At 47.7% G+C, this 20,100-nt stretch overlaps 1 protein-coding gene across 5 annotated transcripts in view; it reads left to right on the plus strand.

Moving 5' to 3' along the window:
- Positions 1–20,100, plus strand: part of LOC132571081 (zinc finger protein 91-like) — a 336,113-nt gene that overhangs the window by 289,160 nt on the left and 26,853 nt on the right. The window contains exons 1-5 of one of the 5 annotated variants that reach the window (XM_060237752.1): positions 635–676; positions 3,209–3,291; positions 4,265–4,391; positions 13,098–13,190; positions 17,122–18,699. The exons of 2 other annotated variants lie outside the window; for them this stretch is intronic. In XM_060237752.1, the coding sequence (XP_060093735.1) occupies positions 658–676; positions 3,209–3,291; positions 4,265–4,391; positions 13,098–13,190; positions 17,122–18,699 (1,900 nt within the window). In that variant the 5' untranslated portion in view covers positions 635–657. Of the gene's footprint in view, positions 1–634; positions 677–3,208; positions 3,292–4,264; positions 4,392–13,097; positions 13,191–17,121; positions 19,488–20,100 lie in introns of those variants that run through there. 2 more of the 5 variants (XM_060237751.1, XM_060237749.1) reach the window with 2 other exon arrangements.

A 20,100-nucleotide genomic window follows, 5' to 3' on the forward strand; every position in this document is an offset into this window, starting at 1 on the left:
CCAGACATAGCTGAGCAGAGCCATACAGAGCTGGTAGGCAGTGGCTCAGAATGCAACACGCGACAGATTTAAGAACCAATGACAGTGACGTCAAATTATCCGGTAGGCAGGGGTTTAGAAGGTAAAATGGTACAATGACAGAATAGTCGAATTAACAAATTGAGCAAACCTTTGATCTGAGTTTGATTTGATACTCAGATCAAAGGTTTGCTCAATTTGTTAATTTGACTCTTCTGTCCTTGTACCTTCTAAACCACTGCCTACCAAATAATTTGACTTCACTGTCATTGGTTCTTAAATCTGTACCATGTTGCATTCTGGGCCACTGCCTACCAGCTAGGTATGTCTCTGCTCAGCTATGTCTGGCTTTGCTCACTGTGCTGGATTCCTCGTCTGATGAAGCGTGCTTAAGAGCGCACGAAAGCTTACGTTCTAAATAAAACTTGGTTGGTCTTAAAGGTGCCACTTGACTCCTGCTTTGTTCAACTGCTTCAGACCAACACGGCTGCCCGCTTGGATCTTTCTCCTTAAGGAGCAAAAGAGCTGCAATCCTAGAGAGGCACATTTGGGGGGGGGGGGCTGGATGGAGGGGAGGGGCCGTTTCTTCCCCCGCCCCTTGCAAGGAAGCGCCTTTGAATCTGGTGAGCTTCTGCTTGAATGGCGGGGAGGGAATCCGGTGAGCTGCAAGATGCTTGGGGTGGGGGAGAAATCGGGGTTTGGGGGCTGCAATGCAAGACCCAAAGCAGAGAGCAAGGGGGGGGAGTGAAGCAGGGGGGTGAAAGAAAGCACCTTTTCCAGTGTTTTCCTAGCCTCCGTGGGTCCTCCCCCCTCCTGCCCCTGGGAGAGCCGCTTGTCCCCTTTGTGCAGAGCCACGTGGTTTCCCGAGCGCAGGATCTGAACGCGGCACCTTTGGCGACAGGAGGAAGTTCAAGCGGCTTCCAATTCCAGAGCCACGTCTAGGAAGGAGAGCGGGGCTGAGGGGGTGGGTCTGAAAGAAAGGCTGAGGGAGCTGGGATGGGGGGCGGGTTAAGGGGGCAGGGGGACTATATCGCTGGAACTTCAGAGGAAAGGGAAAAGGTCCCCTGTGCAAGCACCAGTCGTTTCCGACTCTGGGGTGACGTTGCTTTCACAACAGACCTTTTTACGGGGTGGTTTGCCATTGCCTTCCCCAGTCATCTACACTTCCCCCCCAGCAAGCTGGGTACTCATTTGACCGACCTCGGAAGGATGGAAGGCTGAGTCAACCTGGAGCCTGCTATCTGAAAACCCAGCTTCCGTCAGGGATTGAACTCAGTTTGTGAGCAGAGCTTAGGACTGCAGTACTGCAGCTTTAACACTCTGCACCGCGGGGCTCTTTGGAACCTTAGAAAACCCACCCAAAACAGAATCTGAAGAGGGCAAAGCAGAATTTTGGGAGGAAATTTTCCTCCTCATCACCAAGAAGTGGAATTTAGGAAAGGGGGGGGGGCGGCTGCTAATTCAAGCCCCCACCCCAATGGCAGCTGCTTTTCCTTCCCTGGGTTTGGGATGTATAAGTTTTGGGGTTTTTTTTAATTTTGGCGGTATCAGTCTGATGACACATCTATTGTGCTATAGCATTATATTAATATTAAACTAATGTTTTGTAAAGCACTAGAACAGCTTATGCAGAAGGAGTGGGGGCCTGAGAGAGAAATATGGTGGGGGGGGGTCGAGGAAGCTGTTTCCTTCCCCAGGTATGGGGTTAGGTTTTGGGTTTGTTTTTTTAACTTTGGCTTTTGACTGGTGCATCCATATGATAACGTGTCTGTCGGGCAAACCAATACGTTAATATTAAACGAATGTTTTTTAAAGCGCTGGATCAGCCCGGGTGGTCACTGTGTGGGGAGGGGCACTGCAAGGAGTTTGGGGCAGCAAAAATGCAGGGGAACCTCTTCCTCCCCTTGAGGCAGAGACTTAAGCTGATGGAACAGACTGGATTGTTTTGTGCTCTTTTTGCCTGCTTCCCCCCCCCCCCCCCTTCATGGTTTCATGGCAGCTTCCCTGTAGACTGCAGGTGGAAGGAAGACATTTTCAGAGATTTCCTTCTGCCCAAATCTCCCCGCTCCAGAAAAGCATCATGGCCTGCTCCAGGCAGAGAGTGCAAAACCTTTCCCCTGAAGAGCTAGTTTTCTGTGTGCAGGGAGAACTTCATTCTAGGTTGGGCCCTTCTCCCCTGCCACCTCCATCCCATCCTGTCAGGGCTCTCCCACTTCATTCCCTTCCCCACTTTCTCTTAAGAGGTGGGGGGGACAGGCAGGAAGTTTGGGGGGGGGGAGGAGGGGTGTGGCTTCATGCAGGGAAAGGAATTTCTCCCCCAGGTATGGCTTGGCAGAATTTGCAAGGAAGCCTTTTGAGGAGAGGAGCGGATGGATGGATAGGAAAGGCCCGTCCCCAATGGCTTGAATTGTACCCTGAATCCCATCGGGAGAGAGGTTAAGAACATAAGAGAAGCCATGTTGGATCAGGGCAACGGCCTATCCAGTCCAACACTCTGTGTCACACAGTGACCAAAAAACCCAGGTGCCATCAGGAGGTCCATCAGTGGGGCCAGGACACTAGAAGCCCTCCCACTGTGCCCCCCTTCAAGCACCAAGAATACAGAGCATCAGTTGCCCCAGACAGAGAGTTCCATCTATACCTTGTGGCTAATAGCCACTGATGGACCTCTGCTCCAGATGTTTATCCAATCCCCTCTTAAAGCTGTCTATGCTGGCAGCCGCCGCCACCTCCTGTGGCAGTGAATTCCACATGTTAATCACCCTTTGGGTGAAGAAGGACTTCCTTTTATCTGTTCTAACCCAACTGCTCAGAGATTTCATTGAATGCCCATGAGTCCTCGTATTGTGAGAAAGGGAGAAAAGTTCTTCTTTCTCTACCTTCTCTATTCCATGCAGAATCTTGTAAACCTCCATCATGTCGCCCCGCAGTCGACGTTTCTCCAAGCTAAAGAGCCCCAAGCGTTTTAACCTTTCTTCACAGGGAAAGTGTTCCAACCCTTGAATCATTCTAGTGGCCCTTTTCTGCACTTTTCCCAGTGCTATAATATTTTTTTTTTTGAGGTGCCGTGACCAGAATTGCACACAGTATTCCAAATGAGGCCACACCATCGATTTATACAGGTTCACTCCAGGAAGTGGCCCAAAAGAGCAAAAAAGGTTCTCACCCTCTTTCTTTCTCTCCTTCCCAGGCAGGAGTGGAAAGACACCCTTGATGCCTCCACCATCTCCTCTGTGTGCTGAAGGGAAAAGAGCAGCCATGCAGCCAGCCCAGGTAAGGGGGGGGAACCATTGCGGAGATGTGTGGCAGATGATAGGGATGCTTTCTTCTCAGCTGTAATGTTCAGAGGATCGAGCTCCTGCTTGTTGATTCTAATGTTCCCCACTGGGAAGGCAGAAAAATGGTCACCTCCTGTCTAGAATGGTGAGTAGCAGGATAATTAAAACTTGACTTTGATTTGGCCCAACTCTGAATGCCTCTGAAACAATGCAGAATTTCCTTTAAAAAACCCTATTTGGTCTTTTATCAGACAGACATCTCTGTCCTTTTCCCCAGTCCCACTGGTTTCCCGATGTTCCCAAGGAGGGCTGGGAGGGGGGAGATGTCCCCACATAGTTCTTTTTTGCCACCTCTTTGGGCTGCTTCTCCACTATGGATTGACTCCTTCAGTTTTTGGATCCCCCACCCCACCCCCCATGGACCATTTTTCCAGCGAGAGAGCCAGTTTGGTGTAGTGGTGAAGTGTGCGGACTCTTATCTGGGAGAACCGGGTTTGATTCCCCATTCCTCCGCTTGCACCTGCTGGGGTGGCCTTGGGTCATCCATAACTACCTCAGGGGTTGTCCTTGAAAGGGCAACTGCTGTGAGAGTCCTCTCAGCCCCACCCACCTCACAAGGTGTCTGTTGTGGGGGAGGAAGATAAAGGAGATTGTGAGCCATTCTGAGACTCTTCAGAGTGGAGGGCGGAATATAAATCCAATGTCGTCGTCTTCTTATCTGGGAGTACCAGGTTTAATTCCCCACTCCTCCACTTGCACCTGCTGGAATGGCCTTGGGTCAGCCATAGCTCTGGCAGAGGTTGTCCTTGAAAGGGCAGCTGCTGGGAGGGCCCTCTCCAGCCCCACCCACCTCACAGGGTGTCTGTTGTGGGGGAGGAAGATAAAGGAGATTGTGAGCTGCTCTGAGACTCTGAGATTTGGAGTGGAGGGCGGGATATAAATCCAATATCTTCATCTTCTTCTTGCAGGCTGGGGTGTCCTTCGAGGAGGTGGCCGTGTATTTCACCCCGGGGGAGTGGAGCCTGCTGCGCCCAGCCCAGAGAGCTCTCTACAAGGAAGTCATGCTGGAGAATTTTGAGAACGTGGCCTCTCTGGGTGAGGATCCTTTGCTCCTTCTTGCATGAGGAATTACAATAAGGAAGCCCTTAAGGAAGAAGGATGTGGCCAGGCTGTCTGCCCTAGTCCCAGTGGCTGGTCTCTGCCACCCTACATAGTCCTGCCTCTAGTGTGGAGAGGGTTCTGGTCTCTCCTTGCAGAGAGGGAGCCCCTGCCTGGTAGTTCTGTGCCCGAGCCAAGTGAGAGGGCATCAGGAGAGGTGCCAAGGGAGATGGTGGTGTGGTCTAAGCAGGGCCTTCCCTCCGGACTGGCTCTGGCCTTCCTTCAGCTCTGGCCTTCTTTCGGCTTAGAAGTGGGAACTCTGCTGCCTTTTAGTTCTTAGTTGGCATTTCCATTTAGCTTGGCAGGGAACAGGCACAGAAGTGCCAGCGTTATGCCGGCACCCCTCTAGTTGTCTAGGGCCTCACTCTGCCCCACAAGATAGGAAAAAGGTTAGAGGAAAGCCCTCCCCCAGCTCCACTTTGCTTCCATTCCTAGAAAAGATTTCTCTTGAGACCCCAGGGGAAGAAGCAGCTTGATCAGCCTCGGAGGAAATAATTGCCCAGATCCTTTAAAATGCAAAAATGAGCTCCCTGGATACCTCTTTCAAGGAAGTTTGTTCTAAAAGCAAATGATCCTGACTGGCTAAGATCATTTTTCATTCCAGCCACAAGAAATGGTCAGGGTTATGTGAGAACAAATGACAGAGATTACTGGAGACGTACAGGGACGTTCCTCAGCGAAATGTCTGAACGCTTTCAAGTGAACAGCCTGCTCTGCTTAAAACCCTTGTAACATTTTGTTTAAAACGGAATGCTAGGGGAATAGTGGGATTTTGCAATGCAGTTTTAAAAATAAAACGTCAAGGGAAAGCGCAAGGATCACACAGCAAGAAACTAAAAAAATTACATGCTCTCAGCCTGGGAAAACATGAAATGGCAAGGCATTGCAAGCTTCCCTCCCAACCTGCATCTACTTAGATTAGCAATGGCTCTCCAGTGTAATATCTCCCTTTGGCTGTGGGTTCCCAAGTTAGAGTACTCACTGGGCACTTTCTAGGGGAGGGACGGTGGCTCAGTGGTCGAACACCTGCTCAGTGGTCGAAAAACCTCAGCAGGTTTTGGACAGCAGGTGAAAGATGGTGGCTCAGTGGCAGAGCATCTGCTTGGTAAGCAGAAGGTCCCAGGTTCAGTCCCCGGCATCTCCAACTAAAAAGGGTCCAGGCGAGTACGTGTGAAAAACCTCAGCTTGAGACCCTGGACAGCAGGGGAAGGATGGTGGCTCAGTGGCAGAGCATCTGCTTGGTAAGCAGAAGGTCCCAGGTTCAGTCCCCGGCATCTCCCAACTAAAAAGGGTCCAGGCGAGTAGGTGTGAAAAACCTCAGCTGGAGACCCTGGACAGCAGGGGAAGGATGGTGGCTCAGTGGCAGAGCATCTGCTTGGTAAGCAGAAGGTCCCAGGTTCAGTCCCCGGCATCTCCCAACTAAAAAGGGTCCAGGCGAGTAGGTGTGAAAAACCTCAGCTGGAGACCCTGGAGAGCCGCTGTCTGTCTGAGTAGACAATACTGACTTTGATGGACCCAAGGAAGGGCGTCTGATTTAGGATAAAGTGGCTTCATATGTTCACTAGTTTTCACTCCGTTTGAGAAGAGACAAAGCTGACTCAGAGCATCCACTCTCAGTGCTGGATTAACCCCCATGGAGGCCCCTAGGTAGTCAAAATCTTGGGGGGGGGGCCTTGCAAATCATGTCAGAGTTGAAGCACTTGCCCCATCGGCCAAGGCCCCCGCTGCAGCCCGCAGGCACCTTCTTAAAAGCCCCTTTGACAAAGCTGTGGGGGAGAGGCAAACTTGGCAACGGTGTCAGCCGTTGGCAGCGCAGCCGCACCTGGCAAGTCAGGCAAAGAGCAGCTCCGTTGCCGGCTGCGTGTGCAGGCTGGGAGGGCTGCAAGCCGTGGGGAAACCTAAAGGCGTGGGGGCCCATAGGCCGGTGCCTATTTGGTCAATTTGTATGACCACAAAGAGCAAATATCACTGCAGATGTAAAGGGATTTTCTTCAGCGAAATGTCTTTTAACACCTTTTGATCTGCGAGCTGCATTAGTTAGAGAAGGACAAACACATATTCAGGCTCCTAACATCTGTAAGCAAGTACTAAATGGTTTATTTTTTGAGTGAATCGCATGTCATAGTTTTCATTGTTTCAATGAGATACGGTCAAAGGAAGTGAGTTGCTTGAATCCTGGAAGCAGGAAATAAGAATTGCAGATCAGAGATTCAGAGCGGTTTAACAATCTCCTATACACCCTGCGAGGTGGGTGGGGCTGAGAGAGATCTCCCAGACGCTGCCTCCCTTTCAAAGACAACTCCTGCGAGAGCTATGGCTGAACCAAGGCCACTCCAGCAGCTGCAAGTGGAGGAGTGGGGAATCAAACCCGGGTCTCCCAGATTAGAGTCTGCACACTTAACCGCTACGTCAAACTGTCTCTCCGAGGTGTCTGAGGTGTTTGAGAGCTGCAAGACAGGAAGGAAGTAAGACAAATAGATAGGGGGAGGGGGAGAGAGGTGGAAAGAAAGCAACTTTAACTTCAAATGCCTTCTCCAACCCAGCAGGTGGGGTGGTGGGAGCTTCAAGAGTCACATAATATGTGTGAAAGAGCCACACGTGGCTCCTGAGCCACAGTTCGATCACCCCTGGTTTAGGCTCAGCATGGATAAAAGGAAACTCAGATAAGAGTCCACACACTTAACGACTATACCAAACTGCTCTCGCCAGTGTGATCTGATTCCACTGTCCCAGGACACCCCTCCGCCCCCCCCCCCCCCAAGAGATATGGGAGATGAAGGGTAGAAGGTCTGGGACTCAACCATACATTTCAGGTCAGGTTCTTCCCTCAAACCAAATAGTGCCCCTAAGGAGATTAGGGAAGCCAGCCTCCAGACGGGATCCCCAGAGTACGGAGATGAGTCCACCTGGTTAAAAAGGGAAGGCTTGGAGGCTGGACTCAGGGCCCGTGTGTGGGAGTAGGCAAAGTAGGCAATCGTCTAGCGTGCCACCAGTTGCCTAGGGTACCCCCTCCTCAACGCATGATTATGGCTCCTGACGGCTGTCGCCTCATCCCCTTCTATCACCAAGCTGCCCTCAACAAAGCCAGGCCACTCCTTTCTCTCTGATGTGTAATTTGACCTTCTACCTTGTCCTGTCCTGCCACCTTCCTTCCTGGTGTGGCCAACAAGCACTTAGTCTCACAATTTTTTATAGTGTATCACAATTTTTTTTAAAAATTAAAATCAAAAATCAGTAAATTAAAAATGTGAAGAGTTTCAAGTTTGGCGCTTTTCATTTTCCCTATATTTTTAAATAATGTGTGTGCGGGGGGATCAAGTATGCGGGTTCAGCGACGAGTTGAAGTTGATACAAAGACTACGTTTATTGATAGACCGATACTTTGGTGTAACAGGTTCTTGAGAGTAATGCTGCCAATACATTGATGCAATACTTTTAAGGCTTACTTCAAAAAGATTCCGAGGGTTGCAGGGTAGCATTCACACATAAAATATCATAAATGTCTACATTCCCATAGTGTTATCAGGACTGCGTCCTTGCTTTCCCCAGATGGCTCATACTCCCTTACAGGAATGTATGGGAAGGTGCTGATTACTTGGTTTCAATTCTCACTACTTCTAATTATAAGCCATAAAGCAAGATGGGGGGAAGGGAAAGAATAACAAGCTAGCAAAGTTGGATCCTCCATGATACTTCACAGACCAGGTTCGGCAGGACCCTAAAACAATCAATTATTAATGGAATTTCACCATGCTTGACATACTGCCCCCCATAAAATCAGCCTCGGGGCTTCTGAGGAAACGCTCTACGAAACCTGTTTACCAAATCGGGCTAAAACATCTTTTTCTGCTACCCATTCATTTTCACTGCCTGAGAAATGTTTCCACTTAATCAAATAATACAGAATTCCATGCTTCATCTTTGAATCTAATATTTCTTGTACTTCATGATGACTCTGATTCCCAATCTGGATAGGTTGTGGAGCTGGTGGTCGAGGGTGCCAAGGAGAACCACCCGGGTCTCTTCACAAAAGACTGCAATGAAAGACGGTGTATTTTACTAAACATTTTGGGGAACTCCAATTCTACGGTCACTTTGTTAATCACCGGTTTGGTGTAGTGGTTAAGTGTGTGGACTCTTATCTGGAAGAACCGGGTTTGATTCCCCACTCCTCCACTTGCACCTGCTGGATTGGCCTTGGGTTCACCATTAGCTCTGGCAGAGGTTGTCCTTGAAAGGGCAGCTGCTGTGAGAGCCCTCTCAGCCCCATCCACCTCACAGGATGTCTGTTGTGGGGGGAGAAGATACAGGAGATTGTAAGCCGCTCTGAGTCTCTGATTCAGAGAGAAGGGCGGGTTATAAATCTGCACTTCTTCTTCTTCTTAAAAGGACCCAAGAATCTATACGCCAGCTTCTTGGAAGGTTGATTCAGTGGGAGGTTTTTTGTTGACACAATTTCGAATCCCCCACTTTAAAATCCCAAGCGGGTACATGGGATTTGTCATACTGTTTTTTGTACGCCTCCTTAACAACTTCCAAATTCTTTTGAATTCCTTTCCAGATGTTTCCTAATTTTCCCCACCATTGTTCAAACGAGGTGGGGTCACGGGTTCGCTCTCCCCCTGGCAGCAATGGAACAGGCTTCCCTTCATACCCATTTACAATCTGAAACGGGGAAGACTTGGTTGAGCTGTGCACGCTGTTATTGTAACCATACTCCGCGAACGGCAAGAGGTCCACCCAGTTAGACTGTTGGTGATTCACATAGCACCGTAAATATTGTTCTAACAGCGCGTTCACGCGTTCCGTCTGGGGGTGGTAGGCTGAGCTCAACCCTTGTTCTATGCCTGATAATTTGCAAAACTCCCACCAGAAGTTGGCAACGAACTATGGCCCCCTGTCACTATGATCTTATCAAGGAACGAGTGTCGTTCACAATGTGATGGAAAAACAAGTAGGCTAGTTTCTTAGCTGTTAGCAGCTGCACACAGGGAATGAAATGTGCTTGTTTGGAGAAGGTGTCTACTATTACCAGAATTACGGCTTTGCCTTGCGAGACTGGTAGTTCAACTATGAAATCCATTGACACCACAGACCAAGGACGTGTAGCTGTCTGTAGAGGTTTTAACAGCCCGGGGGGCTTCCCTCCCCTTTTTTTTGCCATTAAGCAAATTGGGCAGGAAGCAACGAACTCAGAAACGTCCTTTTTCATGGAAGGCCACCAAAACTGTCCATTAATTAAATGTAGTGTCTTCACATACCCCAAGCGGCCAGCTAATTTGTTAGAGTGGCAGAATTGCAAGACTTCGGACCGTAGACTCTAAGGGACGTACAGCTTGTCACCTTTATACCAAAACCCATCCTCCCCCTTCTGTACTTCCCCCGGTCTGTCCTCTCCCTCCTTTTCAGTTTCTGTGGCCAGGTGCTCTCTCCCCCCCACTGATCGAGCTGCAGATTCCGCCGTGTTTTGGACGGGGTGGTTACCATGGCGGCTACTTGAGAGAGAGGGATCAGAGAGTCTACCGCCTCCTCTTTTTGACTATTGTGCTGAGGAAGGCGCGAAAGGGTGTCTGCCAAAAGGTTTTTCATCCCGGGGATGTGCCTCAGCATGAAGTCGAATTTGGAAAAAAATCCTGCCCACCTGGATCTGCTTTTCACTGAGTTTATGCCGACCGGTGAGCGCTTCTAAATTCTTGGGATCAGTCCAGATTTCAAATGGCACTTTAGATAGATAGATAGATAGATAGATAGATAGATAGATAGATAGATAGATAGATAGATAGATAGATAGATAGATAGATAGATTTATTGTCATTCTCAACAAAAAGAGAGCAACGAAATGAGGTACTCTTCCACAAAACATACCAACACATCAAACACACATATTCATATTCATACCATTTAAATACATCTAAAACCATTTAAACCATTAAAACCATTTAAATACATCTAAAACAGATAAACATTCATAAAACCATTTAAACCATTTAAATATATCTAAAACAGATAATCCTTCATAACCCTGCATTTAGCCTAACCACAGCACTTGGATAGAAACTGTCCTTAAATCTGTTTGTCCTAGCCTTCAACACTCTATATCGTCTACCTGACGGTAAGATCTCAAATAGCAAGTGGCCCAGATGTGAAGGGTCCCTTAGGATCATTTGTATCTTCCTTTTACATCCCATATTATACAGATCCACCAATGAGGGGAGAGAACATCCACAAATCTTTTGTGCTCTTCTCGTCACTCTTTGGAGCACCCTTCTCTCTGCTTCCGTGCAGCTCCCAAACCACGCGCAGAGGCAATAAGATAAAATGCTCTCAATGGAACTACGATAAAAGGCAACCAGCAGACTCCCTGACGATAAAAGGCAACCAGCAGACTCCCTAGCGCCTTCTAGCCATGACCTCCAGGTCTTTAGAGCATAAGTAACAACAAAAGCTTCCTTATCCCATACCGACCATTTTCTCTGCTCCTGGGAAAACTTTTTAGAGATATAGGTACAGGGCTTTAGCCTCCCCTCCTCATCTTTTTGCATGAGGATGGCTCCGGCGGCGACATCGAAGGCATCACACTGCACCATGAAGGGCTTCAGCTCATTAGAGTGGCTTAAAACTGGTTCACTGGTGAACAATCGTTTGAGCTTATTGAACGCCTCTTGGCACTTCTGTGTCCAATTTAGTTTTGCCCCTGGTTTTTTGGCATCCAGACCCTTCCCTCTGGTTTTTAGCAACTCCATGCGGCGTAACATGATTTGGGCAAACCCTGGTATGAAGGTTCGGTAAAAATTAGCAAACCCAAGGAACGATTGGAGCTGTCTACGTATCCTCAGGGGAGCCCAATCCAGTACCGCTTGAACCTTGCTCGGGTCCATGGCTAACCCCTGTGCTGATACCCTGAAGCCCAAATAGTCAAGTTCGGTCTTATGGAACTCACATTTTGACAATTTAGCATACAGCTTGTGCTTCAATAGGGGGCTAAGAACCTCCCTCACTAATTTCACATGCGATTGGAGATCTTGTGAGTAGATAATTATATCATCCAGCTACACCACCACCCCCTTGAACAGATATTCTCTCAACACTTCATTGATAAAGTTCATGAACACTCCCGGCGCCCCTTGCAACTCAAATGGCATTGCTAGATACTCAAACTGTCCCATGCGTGTATTGAATGCCATTTTCCATTCATCCCCCTCTATGATGCGCACTCTGAAATACGCATCCCTCAAGTCCAGCTTTGTGAACACCTTCCCCTCCAACACCATGCTGAGCAAGTCCTTGATGAGGGAGATTGGGTAGGCATTGGAGGTGGAGATCCCATTAATCCCCCGAAAATCAGCACAAAGTCTGAGCGAGCCGTCCTTTTTTCTAAAAAAGGACTGGGGCTGCATGGGGGGCTGTGGCGGGTCAGATGAAACCTCGTTTCAAGTTCTTATCTAGGAATTTCTGCAGTTCCACCTTTTCTGCTCACCCCATCGAATACAGCTTGACCTTAGGTAGGGTTTGCTCCAGGATCAGTTCAATGGCGCAATCCGTGTCCCTACGGGGCGATAGTTCATCGGCCCCCTGTTCGCTGAACACCCCCTCAAGTCTCTATAAGCTTTAGGGATCGCCTGGACCGCCTCCATTGTCAAGCAGACCTTCTCATTTCGGGGCGGTGGACTGGGACCCCATTCCTTTATACCTCCCCCCCCCCCGTGGCTATTAGCCACAGTGTGTGTGTATGTATAAAATTTTTTGCCACTGTGTGACACAGAGTGTTGGACTGGATGGGCCATTGGCCTGATCCAACATGGCTTCTCTTATGTTCTTATGTTCTCCCACACTGGCTCATGGGTACTTGGTGCTTCTCTTCCACCTCTCTCACACTATACTAAAAGTCATTACAAATTTTCTTGAGTGTAAAGAAGAGAAGGTTTTACACAGGGCTTTTTTTGTAGCAGGAACTCATTTGCATATTAGGCCACACCCCATTTATGTGGCCAGTCCTCCAAGAGCTCTTCTTACAGGGCCTACTGTAAGCTCTTGGAGGATTGGCTACATCAGGGGTGTGCGGCCTAATATGCAAAGGAGCTCCTGCTAGAATTCCACCCCCTGATGTTCGTCACGTTTTTGAGGGACTGCATGCAACCCCACAACTCTTTCACGGACTAGCCATGAGGGAGACATGATTGAACATCTTAATTATCAAAGATCTTCGTTATCGTTGAATTTGGAATTACCCAAGTTGATGTTTTCAGTGTTTTTGGGTGCCCAGTGCCTTTAAAGTTCTCCTTTCTGTGTGGCCTCCAATCTATACCTTTACATTTCATCAAAGTCAACCCATTTAAAAGACTGGTCTCTCTACTTAGTGCGGAAATGTGGTACCCACCTGCAGTCTGTGCCTACAGAGGCTGAGGGCCCAAGAGGTCCAGGATTGGGTGAACATGTGTGCCTGGCCTGATATACAGGCTTCCGCAGAGTCTCAGGATAACAAAAGATGGATGCTGTGTGACCCCCATGTGGGTACTCCATCTCATTCCTATTACTTGCCTCTTATGTGTTTCTGGAGGGCCAGTCAATCAGGTTTGGAACTGAATTTTTGGGCACACAGAAAAGGTTTATTTTTTTACGTGTGTTTTTTTCCCCAATAAACAGGATTTCTGATTGTCAAACCTGAACTCATATCCTGGCTGGAAGAAGAGGAAGGGCTGTTTCTCCTGGGCAGTGCGGAAGAGGAGGGATTGGCAGGTAGGGGCTTAGATCTCTCTCCCGGGACTGTGTGTTTCCTGGGCTTTCTGCTCTTTGGAAAAAGAAGGGGCCCACTTCCAAAGTGGTTCTAACGCTGAAGGCACCCTGAATGGAGCAGAGAGCAGCTTGCTTGGGCTGGGGGGCGTGTGGGGAGGGGAAGGAGGTTCATCCTCCCTTAGTTTCTACTGGTTGGCTTGTCCGTGCCTTCCTCCTCTGCTCCTTTTGGAAAAGCTAGTTCCTGACTGGAGTGTAGAAGATGATGATCATGATGACGGTGTTTGGATTTATACCCCGCCCTTCACCCAGAGTCTCAGGGCGGCTCACAATCACCTTCCCTTCCTCCCCCCACAACAGGCAGCCAGTGAGATAGGTGGGACTGAGAGAGCTCTGACAGAAACTGCTCTTGAGAGAAACAGCTCTGAGAGAGTTGTGACTGACCCAAGGTCATAACCAGCGGCTGCATGTGGAGGAGTGGGGGAATCAAACCCGGTTCTCCAGATTAGAGTCTGCTGTTTTTGCCCTCGACACCGAACTGGCTCTAAAGAATATTGTGTGACTGTCTTGCATACCTTGAATTGGCTTATGGTGGCCGTGTGAATTAATGTTCTTGCAACCAGAGGTCTGTGGCTTCCTTGATGAAATCAATCTATCTCAGGTTTGGTCTTCCTCTTCTCCTGCGCTTTCCCTCGCATTATTGTCTTTTCCAGCGGCTCCCATGTTCTCATGATGTGATCAACACACAGCTGCCTCAGTTTATTCATTTTGGGTTCTATATGGCAGAGGTCCCCAACCCCTGGTTCCTGGACCAGTACCGGTCCATGAGCTGTATAATTATTACATGATATATCACAATCAGTATTTCCTTTAAGCTAAGTTAGTGTGAGCTAGCTCACAGTTTTTTAGCCTCTGCCTCACACATCTTTGCCTTAGCTCAGGAAAAATGCCCCCAGAGCAACCTAATTTGGAGAGCTAGTTTGGTGTAGTGGTTAAGTGTGCGGACTCTTATCTGGGAGAACCGGGTTTGATTCCCCATTCCTCCACTTGCACCTGCTGGCATGGCCTTGGGTCAGCCATTGCTCTGGCAGAGGTTGTCCTTGAAAGGGCAGCTGCTGAGACCCCTCTCAGCCCCACCCACCTCACAGGGTGTCTGTTGTGGGGGAGGAAGGGAAAGGATGTTGTAGGCTGCTCTGAGCCTCTGTCCTTGAAAGGGCAGCTGCTGTGAGAGCCCTCTCCAGCCCCACCCACCTCACAGGGTGTCTGTTGTGGGGGAAGGGAGGGAAAGGAGATTGTAGGCCGCTCTGAGCCTCTGTCCTTGAAAGGGCAGCCACTGCAGCCCCACCCACCTCACAGGGTGTCTGTTGTGGGGGAGGAAGGTAAAGGAGATTGTGAGCCGCTCTGAGACTCTTTGGAATGGAGGGCGGGATATAAATCCAATATCTTCTTCTTCTTCTAATTTATGCGGTAGCTCACAACTCTAATGCTGGTAGCTCACGAAGTAGAATTTTTTGCTCACAAAATCCCACAGCCTACAGGGAGCATTGATTACAATGTAATAATAGAAACGAAGTGCACAATTATATTATCCTGAAAACCATCGCCTCCCCCTGCCCCTCCCCCCCAGTTTATGGAAAAATTGTCTTCCACAAAACCAGTCCCTGGTGCCAAAAAGGTTGGGGATCATTGCTGTTGGGAGCTCAGGCTTGATTTGGTCTAGACCAGGGGTGACCAGCGGTAGCTCTCCCGATGTTTTTTGCCTACAACTCCCGTCAGCCCCAGCCAGCATGGCCAATGGATGGGGCTGATGGGAATTGTAGGCAAAAAAAATCTGGAGAGCTACCGTTGGCCACCCCTGGTCTAGACCCAACTTATTTGTCTTTTTGGTGGTCCACGATAAAGAATCATAGAGTTGGAAGGGACCGCCAGGGTCATCTATCCCAGCCTCCTGAAGAATGCAGGAAATTCACAAGTACCTCACCCTCAAACACACCGCAGGGACTCCTGCTCCATGCCTAGAAAATGGGCAAAAAGAAAACAATTCCACGCCCTCCTCTATATGACCATGCGCTGAACATGAGTCAACAGTGTGATGCGGTGGCTAAAAAGGCAAATGCAATTTTGGGCTGTATCAACAGAAGTATAGTGTCCAGATCACGTGATGTGATGGTATCGCTTTACTCTGTTCTGGTAAGACCTCACCTGGAGTATTGTGTTCAGTTTGGGTCACCACATTTTAAGAAGGATCTAGACAAGCTAGAACGGGTGCAGAGGAGGGCTACGAAGATGGTGAGGGGTCTGGAGACGAAGTCCTATGAGGAAAGGTTGAAGGAGCTGGGGATGTTTAGCCTGGAGAGGAGGCAGCTGAGAGGTGATAGGATCACCATCTTCAAGTACTTGAAGGGCTGTCATCTAGAGGATGGTGTGGAATTGTTTTCTGTGGCCCCAGAAGGTAGGACCAGAACCAGTGGGTTGAAATTAAATGAAAAGAGTTTCCAGCTCAACATTAGGAAGAACTTCCTGACCGTTAGAGCGCTTCCCCAGAGGAACAGGCTTCCTCGGGAGGTGGTGGGCTCTCCTTCCTTGGAGGTTTTTAAACAGTCTAGATGGCCATCTGACAGCAATGAAGATTCTGTGAACTTAGGGGGAGGTGTTTGTGAGTTTCCTGTATTGTGCAGGGGGTTGGACTAGATGACCCTAGAGGTCCCTTCCAACTCTATGATTCTATGATCAGGGCTCTTATGTTCACTACTAACGGCTCTCAGCTAAAGCCACCTCAGTGCAACATTAATAACCTACGCTGAACGATGATACACCTCTCTTGTAGGCGTTAGAAGGCAACCCTTTTCTTGCCTCTTAACTTTAAGGAGCTGCTAACCCAGGAAGAAAAGCCTTTACCAACACGGAAACACAATCTGAGTCCAGGGCCTGCAACAACCTCTGTCCCGAGTTCGCTTGGACAGTACAGTCACATGACCAACAATACCAGCACTACCATTTCAGCTTCATTCACTTGTTATCTTTCCAAGTTGTATACGCAAGCAGTGCCCTTCTGCTTAATGTAATGTAATTGAATTTTTTTTTCAATTTATACCCTGCCCTATCCTGCGAGTGGGCTCTGGGCAGCTTACAACATTAAAAAACCTTACAAAACATCAAACAAACTACATCCAAACCAGATTCACCTGGACAAACAGGTGAATCTTAACACAAAAGAATAAAGTAAGCTAAGAACGGCAGTCTTTTAAGAGAAGCTTCAAGGACAAATTAAAGTGCATGATTGCTGAACTTCAATAAATTCACAAATTCAGTACAGTAGACTCTCCAGGACTAAGCAAGGACATAGGATTTTACCTCACAGACTCTAATTGTATGTCCCTAAACATTTCTCTTTATCTAGCTAATTACACTGTGCATGGTACCTCTGCCTCCTGAGTTCCTTTTCTGCAATGTCTCTCCCACCCTTTGACTGGGTTATAAAGACTGAGAGAGCTCCATTCTGAATCAAATACAGTTTGGTGTAGTGGTTAAGTGTGCGGACTCTTATCTGGGAGGACCAGGTTTGATTCCCCACTCCTACATTTGCAGCTGCTAGAATGGCCTCGGGTCAGCCATTGCTCTCGCAGGAGGTGTCCTTGAAAGGGCAGCTTCTGTGAGAGCTCTCTCAGCCCCACCCACCTCACAGGATGTCTGTGGAGGAGGGGAAGATAAAGGAGATTGTGAGCCGCTCTGAGTATCTGAAATTTGGAGTGGAGGGCGGGATATAAATCCAATATCATCATCATCATCTTTTTCTTCTTCTTCTACAGTGAATGTAGCTTTAACTCCGACAGCTTATACCTGGAAAACCTTGTTAATCTTTAGCTGTTACTGAACTTAAAATTAGGTATTTGTGCAAAGTGTCATATCAACATACCAAGGTATTTCTCTCTTTCAGCAGGAAATCTGTGGCAGTCAGCGAATGGAGAACATCTATTGATGGAAAAAGAGGATACATATTCAGGTGTGAAAGAGGAGTTTGAATATCTGGATGCACCAAAGAAGGAGGAGGGAAAACACACATCTGAAAGGAGGAATATTTCTGATATTTTACTGGGGGATGACTCTATATGGCAAAAAATATATCATGGAAACAACACGAATGAGTGCACTGCAAGCAGGGAAAATGTCACTGAAAAATCCGTTACTAATATTCAACAAAGGATGTGTATCAGAATAAAAATATATGAATGCCTGCAGTGTGGGAAAAGTTACAGGGACAGAGGGCACTTTACTTCCCATCAAAGAACTCACACAGGGGAGAAACCATATCAATGCCTAGAGTGTGGGAAAAGCTTCAGTGTGAGGTATAGGCTTAATCGCCATCAGAGAACTCACACAGGAGAGAAACCATACGAATGCCTTGAGTGTGGGAAAAGCTTCAGTCAGAATAACGCTCTTACTTGCCATCGGAGAATTCACACAGGAGAGAAACCATATGAATGCCCAGAGTGTGGGAAAAGGTTCACTGAAAGTGGAAAACTTACTTCCCATCGGAGAACTCACACAGTAGAGAAACCATATGAATGCCTAGAGTGTGGGAAAAGCTTCACTCATAGTTCTGGCCTTACTTCCCATCGAAGAACTCACACAGGGGAGAAACCATATAACTGCCTGGATTGTGGGAAAAGCTTCAGTAAAAGTGGAAAACTTACTTTGCATCGAAGAACTCACACAGGGGAGAGACTATATAAATGCTTAGAGTGTGGGGAAAGCTTCAATCAAAGTAGTACGCTTATGTCCCATCAAAGAACACATACAGTTGAGAGACCATATAAGTGCCACGAGTGTGGGAAAAGCTTCAGTTGGAGTGAAAATCTTATTTGCCATCAAAGAGTTCACTCAGGGGAGAAACCATATAAATGCCTGGAATGTGGGGAAAGCTTTAGTGAAAATGGAAAACTTACTTTGCATCAAAGAGTTCACACAGGAGAGAAACCATATAAATGCCAGTTGTGTTGGAAAAGCTTCAGGTGGAATGACAATCTTATTTCCCATCAGAGAGTTCACACAGGGGAGAATTTATATAACTGCCTGGAATGTGGAAAAAGCTTCCGTGAAAGTAGAAAACTTAATTTGCACAGAAAAATTCACTCAGGGGAGAAACCATATAAATGCCTAGAGTGTGGGAAAAGTTTCAATCGAAATGACAATCTTGCCTCCCATCGAAGAACTCACACAGCGGAGAAACCATATAAATGCCAGGAGTGTGGGAAAAGCTTCACTGACAGTTCCACTCTTACTTCCCATCGAAGAATTCACACAGGGGAAAAACCTTATAAATGCCAGGTGTGTGGGAAAAGCTTCAGTTGGCATGACAATCTTACTTCCCATCGAAGAATTCACACAGGGGAGAAACCCTATAAATGCCTGGAATGTGGGAAATGCTTCCGTGAAAATTCAAAACTTACTTTGCATCGAAGAATTCACACAGGGGAGAAACCTTATAAATGCCAGGAGTGTGGGAAAAGCTTCGGTCGAAATGACTATCTTACTTCCCATCGAAGAACTCACAGGGGAGAAACCATATAAATGCCAGAAGTATGGGAAAAGCTGTCAGCATTCCAGTCTTACTTCTCATCAAAAATTTCACACAGGCTAGGTACCATACAAATGCAAAGTGTGGGAAAAGGTTCACCGGCCCTTCCCGCACATAATCCCAGCAGTCAAGCCTTTAAGCGTGACTTTGGATTGTGTTTTCCTGCTGTTTGCACTATTATTTTTCTCCCGTGTATGCTGTACATTTATTCTTCAACTACAACTAAAAACCACAATTTTTCGTACTTGAGCTGGTAATGTTGCTTGTGACGCAGGAAGGGTGGTGTCTGATGTTGTTTTTTAAAATTGAAAATGAGGTGCTATAATTGCTAAGCTTCCATAGACTGCCAAAACACCTCGCCCAAATTAGTCCACTAAAGCAGGAGTCCCCAACCCCTAGCATTGCTGATAAGTACTTACTATGGCGTTCCGGCTATTATGCATGCTAATTAGAGAAAACTAGGAATTCTTTTGGCAGTACTGGACCTGGGAAATTGTACAACACTTGTAAGAATGGTCCCTGGAAGAAGGATCTGAGATCTGAAATGGCTGCAAAAGCAGACCGGTTCTCCGTTGGACCACCTACTTTTAACACTAGACTGAATGTTATTTAGTGGCATAAGGACACGTAGGAGCATTGAGTAACGTATGAGGTTTTAACTTGGTGCTATTATTCGTTTTCTATTTTGACACTTATTATTCACAACAAGTTAAGATTGCATTTTACATGGAGAGTTTTTTCTTTTTGTTGTGGCATAAAAGAGGAGCAGCAGTGCAAGGGCTGTTACTCCTGCTGTTCTCCCAAGTATCCCAGCGCTCCCACCAAAAGTCAAGTACAAAATCACACCTCAGGCCTCCTGCCTTCTACCCCAGGACGGATCAGATTCTCGAGCAGGGTTGGGGCCGGTCTGCTCATAACCAACAGTGAACAGGCAGAGTCATAGGCAAGGATCCTTGAAAGGGAATAAAGTTTTATTGAAAGCAAGAGAGCCATCCCGCACTGACCTCATCTCAGTCCCGCTCACCCGAAGTTGATTGGCCAGACCTAATTCCAGAGAATCCAACCCGCCATGCAGGCTGCTTGAGTTTTGGAATTCCACTGATGACGGGAAGTAGAACTTTGCTCCTGGGATCATAGATACATAGAGTTGGAAGGGACCTCCAGGGTCATCTAGTCCAACCCCCTGCACAATGCAGGAAACTCACAAACACCTCCCCCCAAATTCACAGGATCTTCATTGCTGTCAGATGGCCATCTAGCCTGTTTAAAAACCTCCAAGGAAGGAGAGCCCACCACCTCCCAGGGAAGCCTGTTCCACTGAGGAAGCGCTCTAACGGT

The sequence above is a fragment of the Heteronotia binoei genome, chromosome 5, assembly GCF_032191835.1.
Source record: "Heteronotia binoei isolate CCM8104 ecotype False Entrance Well chromosome 5, APGP_CSIRO_Hbin_v1, whole genome shotgun sequence".
NCBI lineage: Eukaryota > Metazoa > Chordata > Lepidosauria > Squamata > Gekkonidae > Heteronotia > Heteronotia binoei.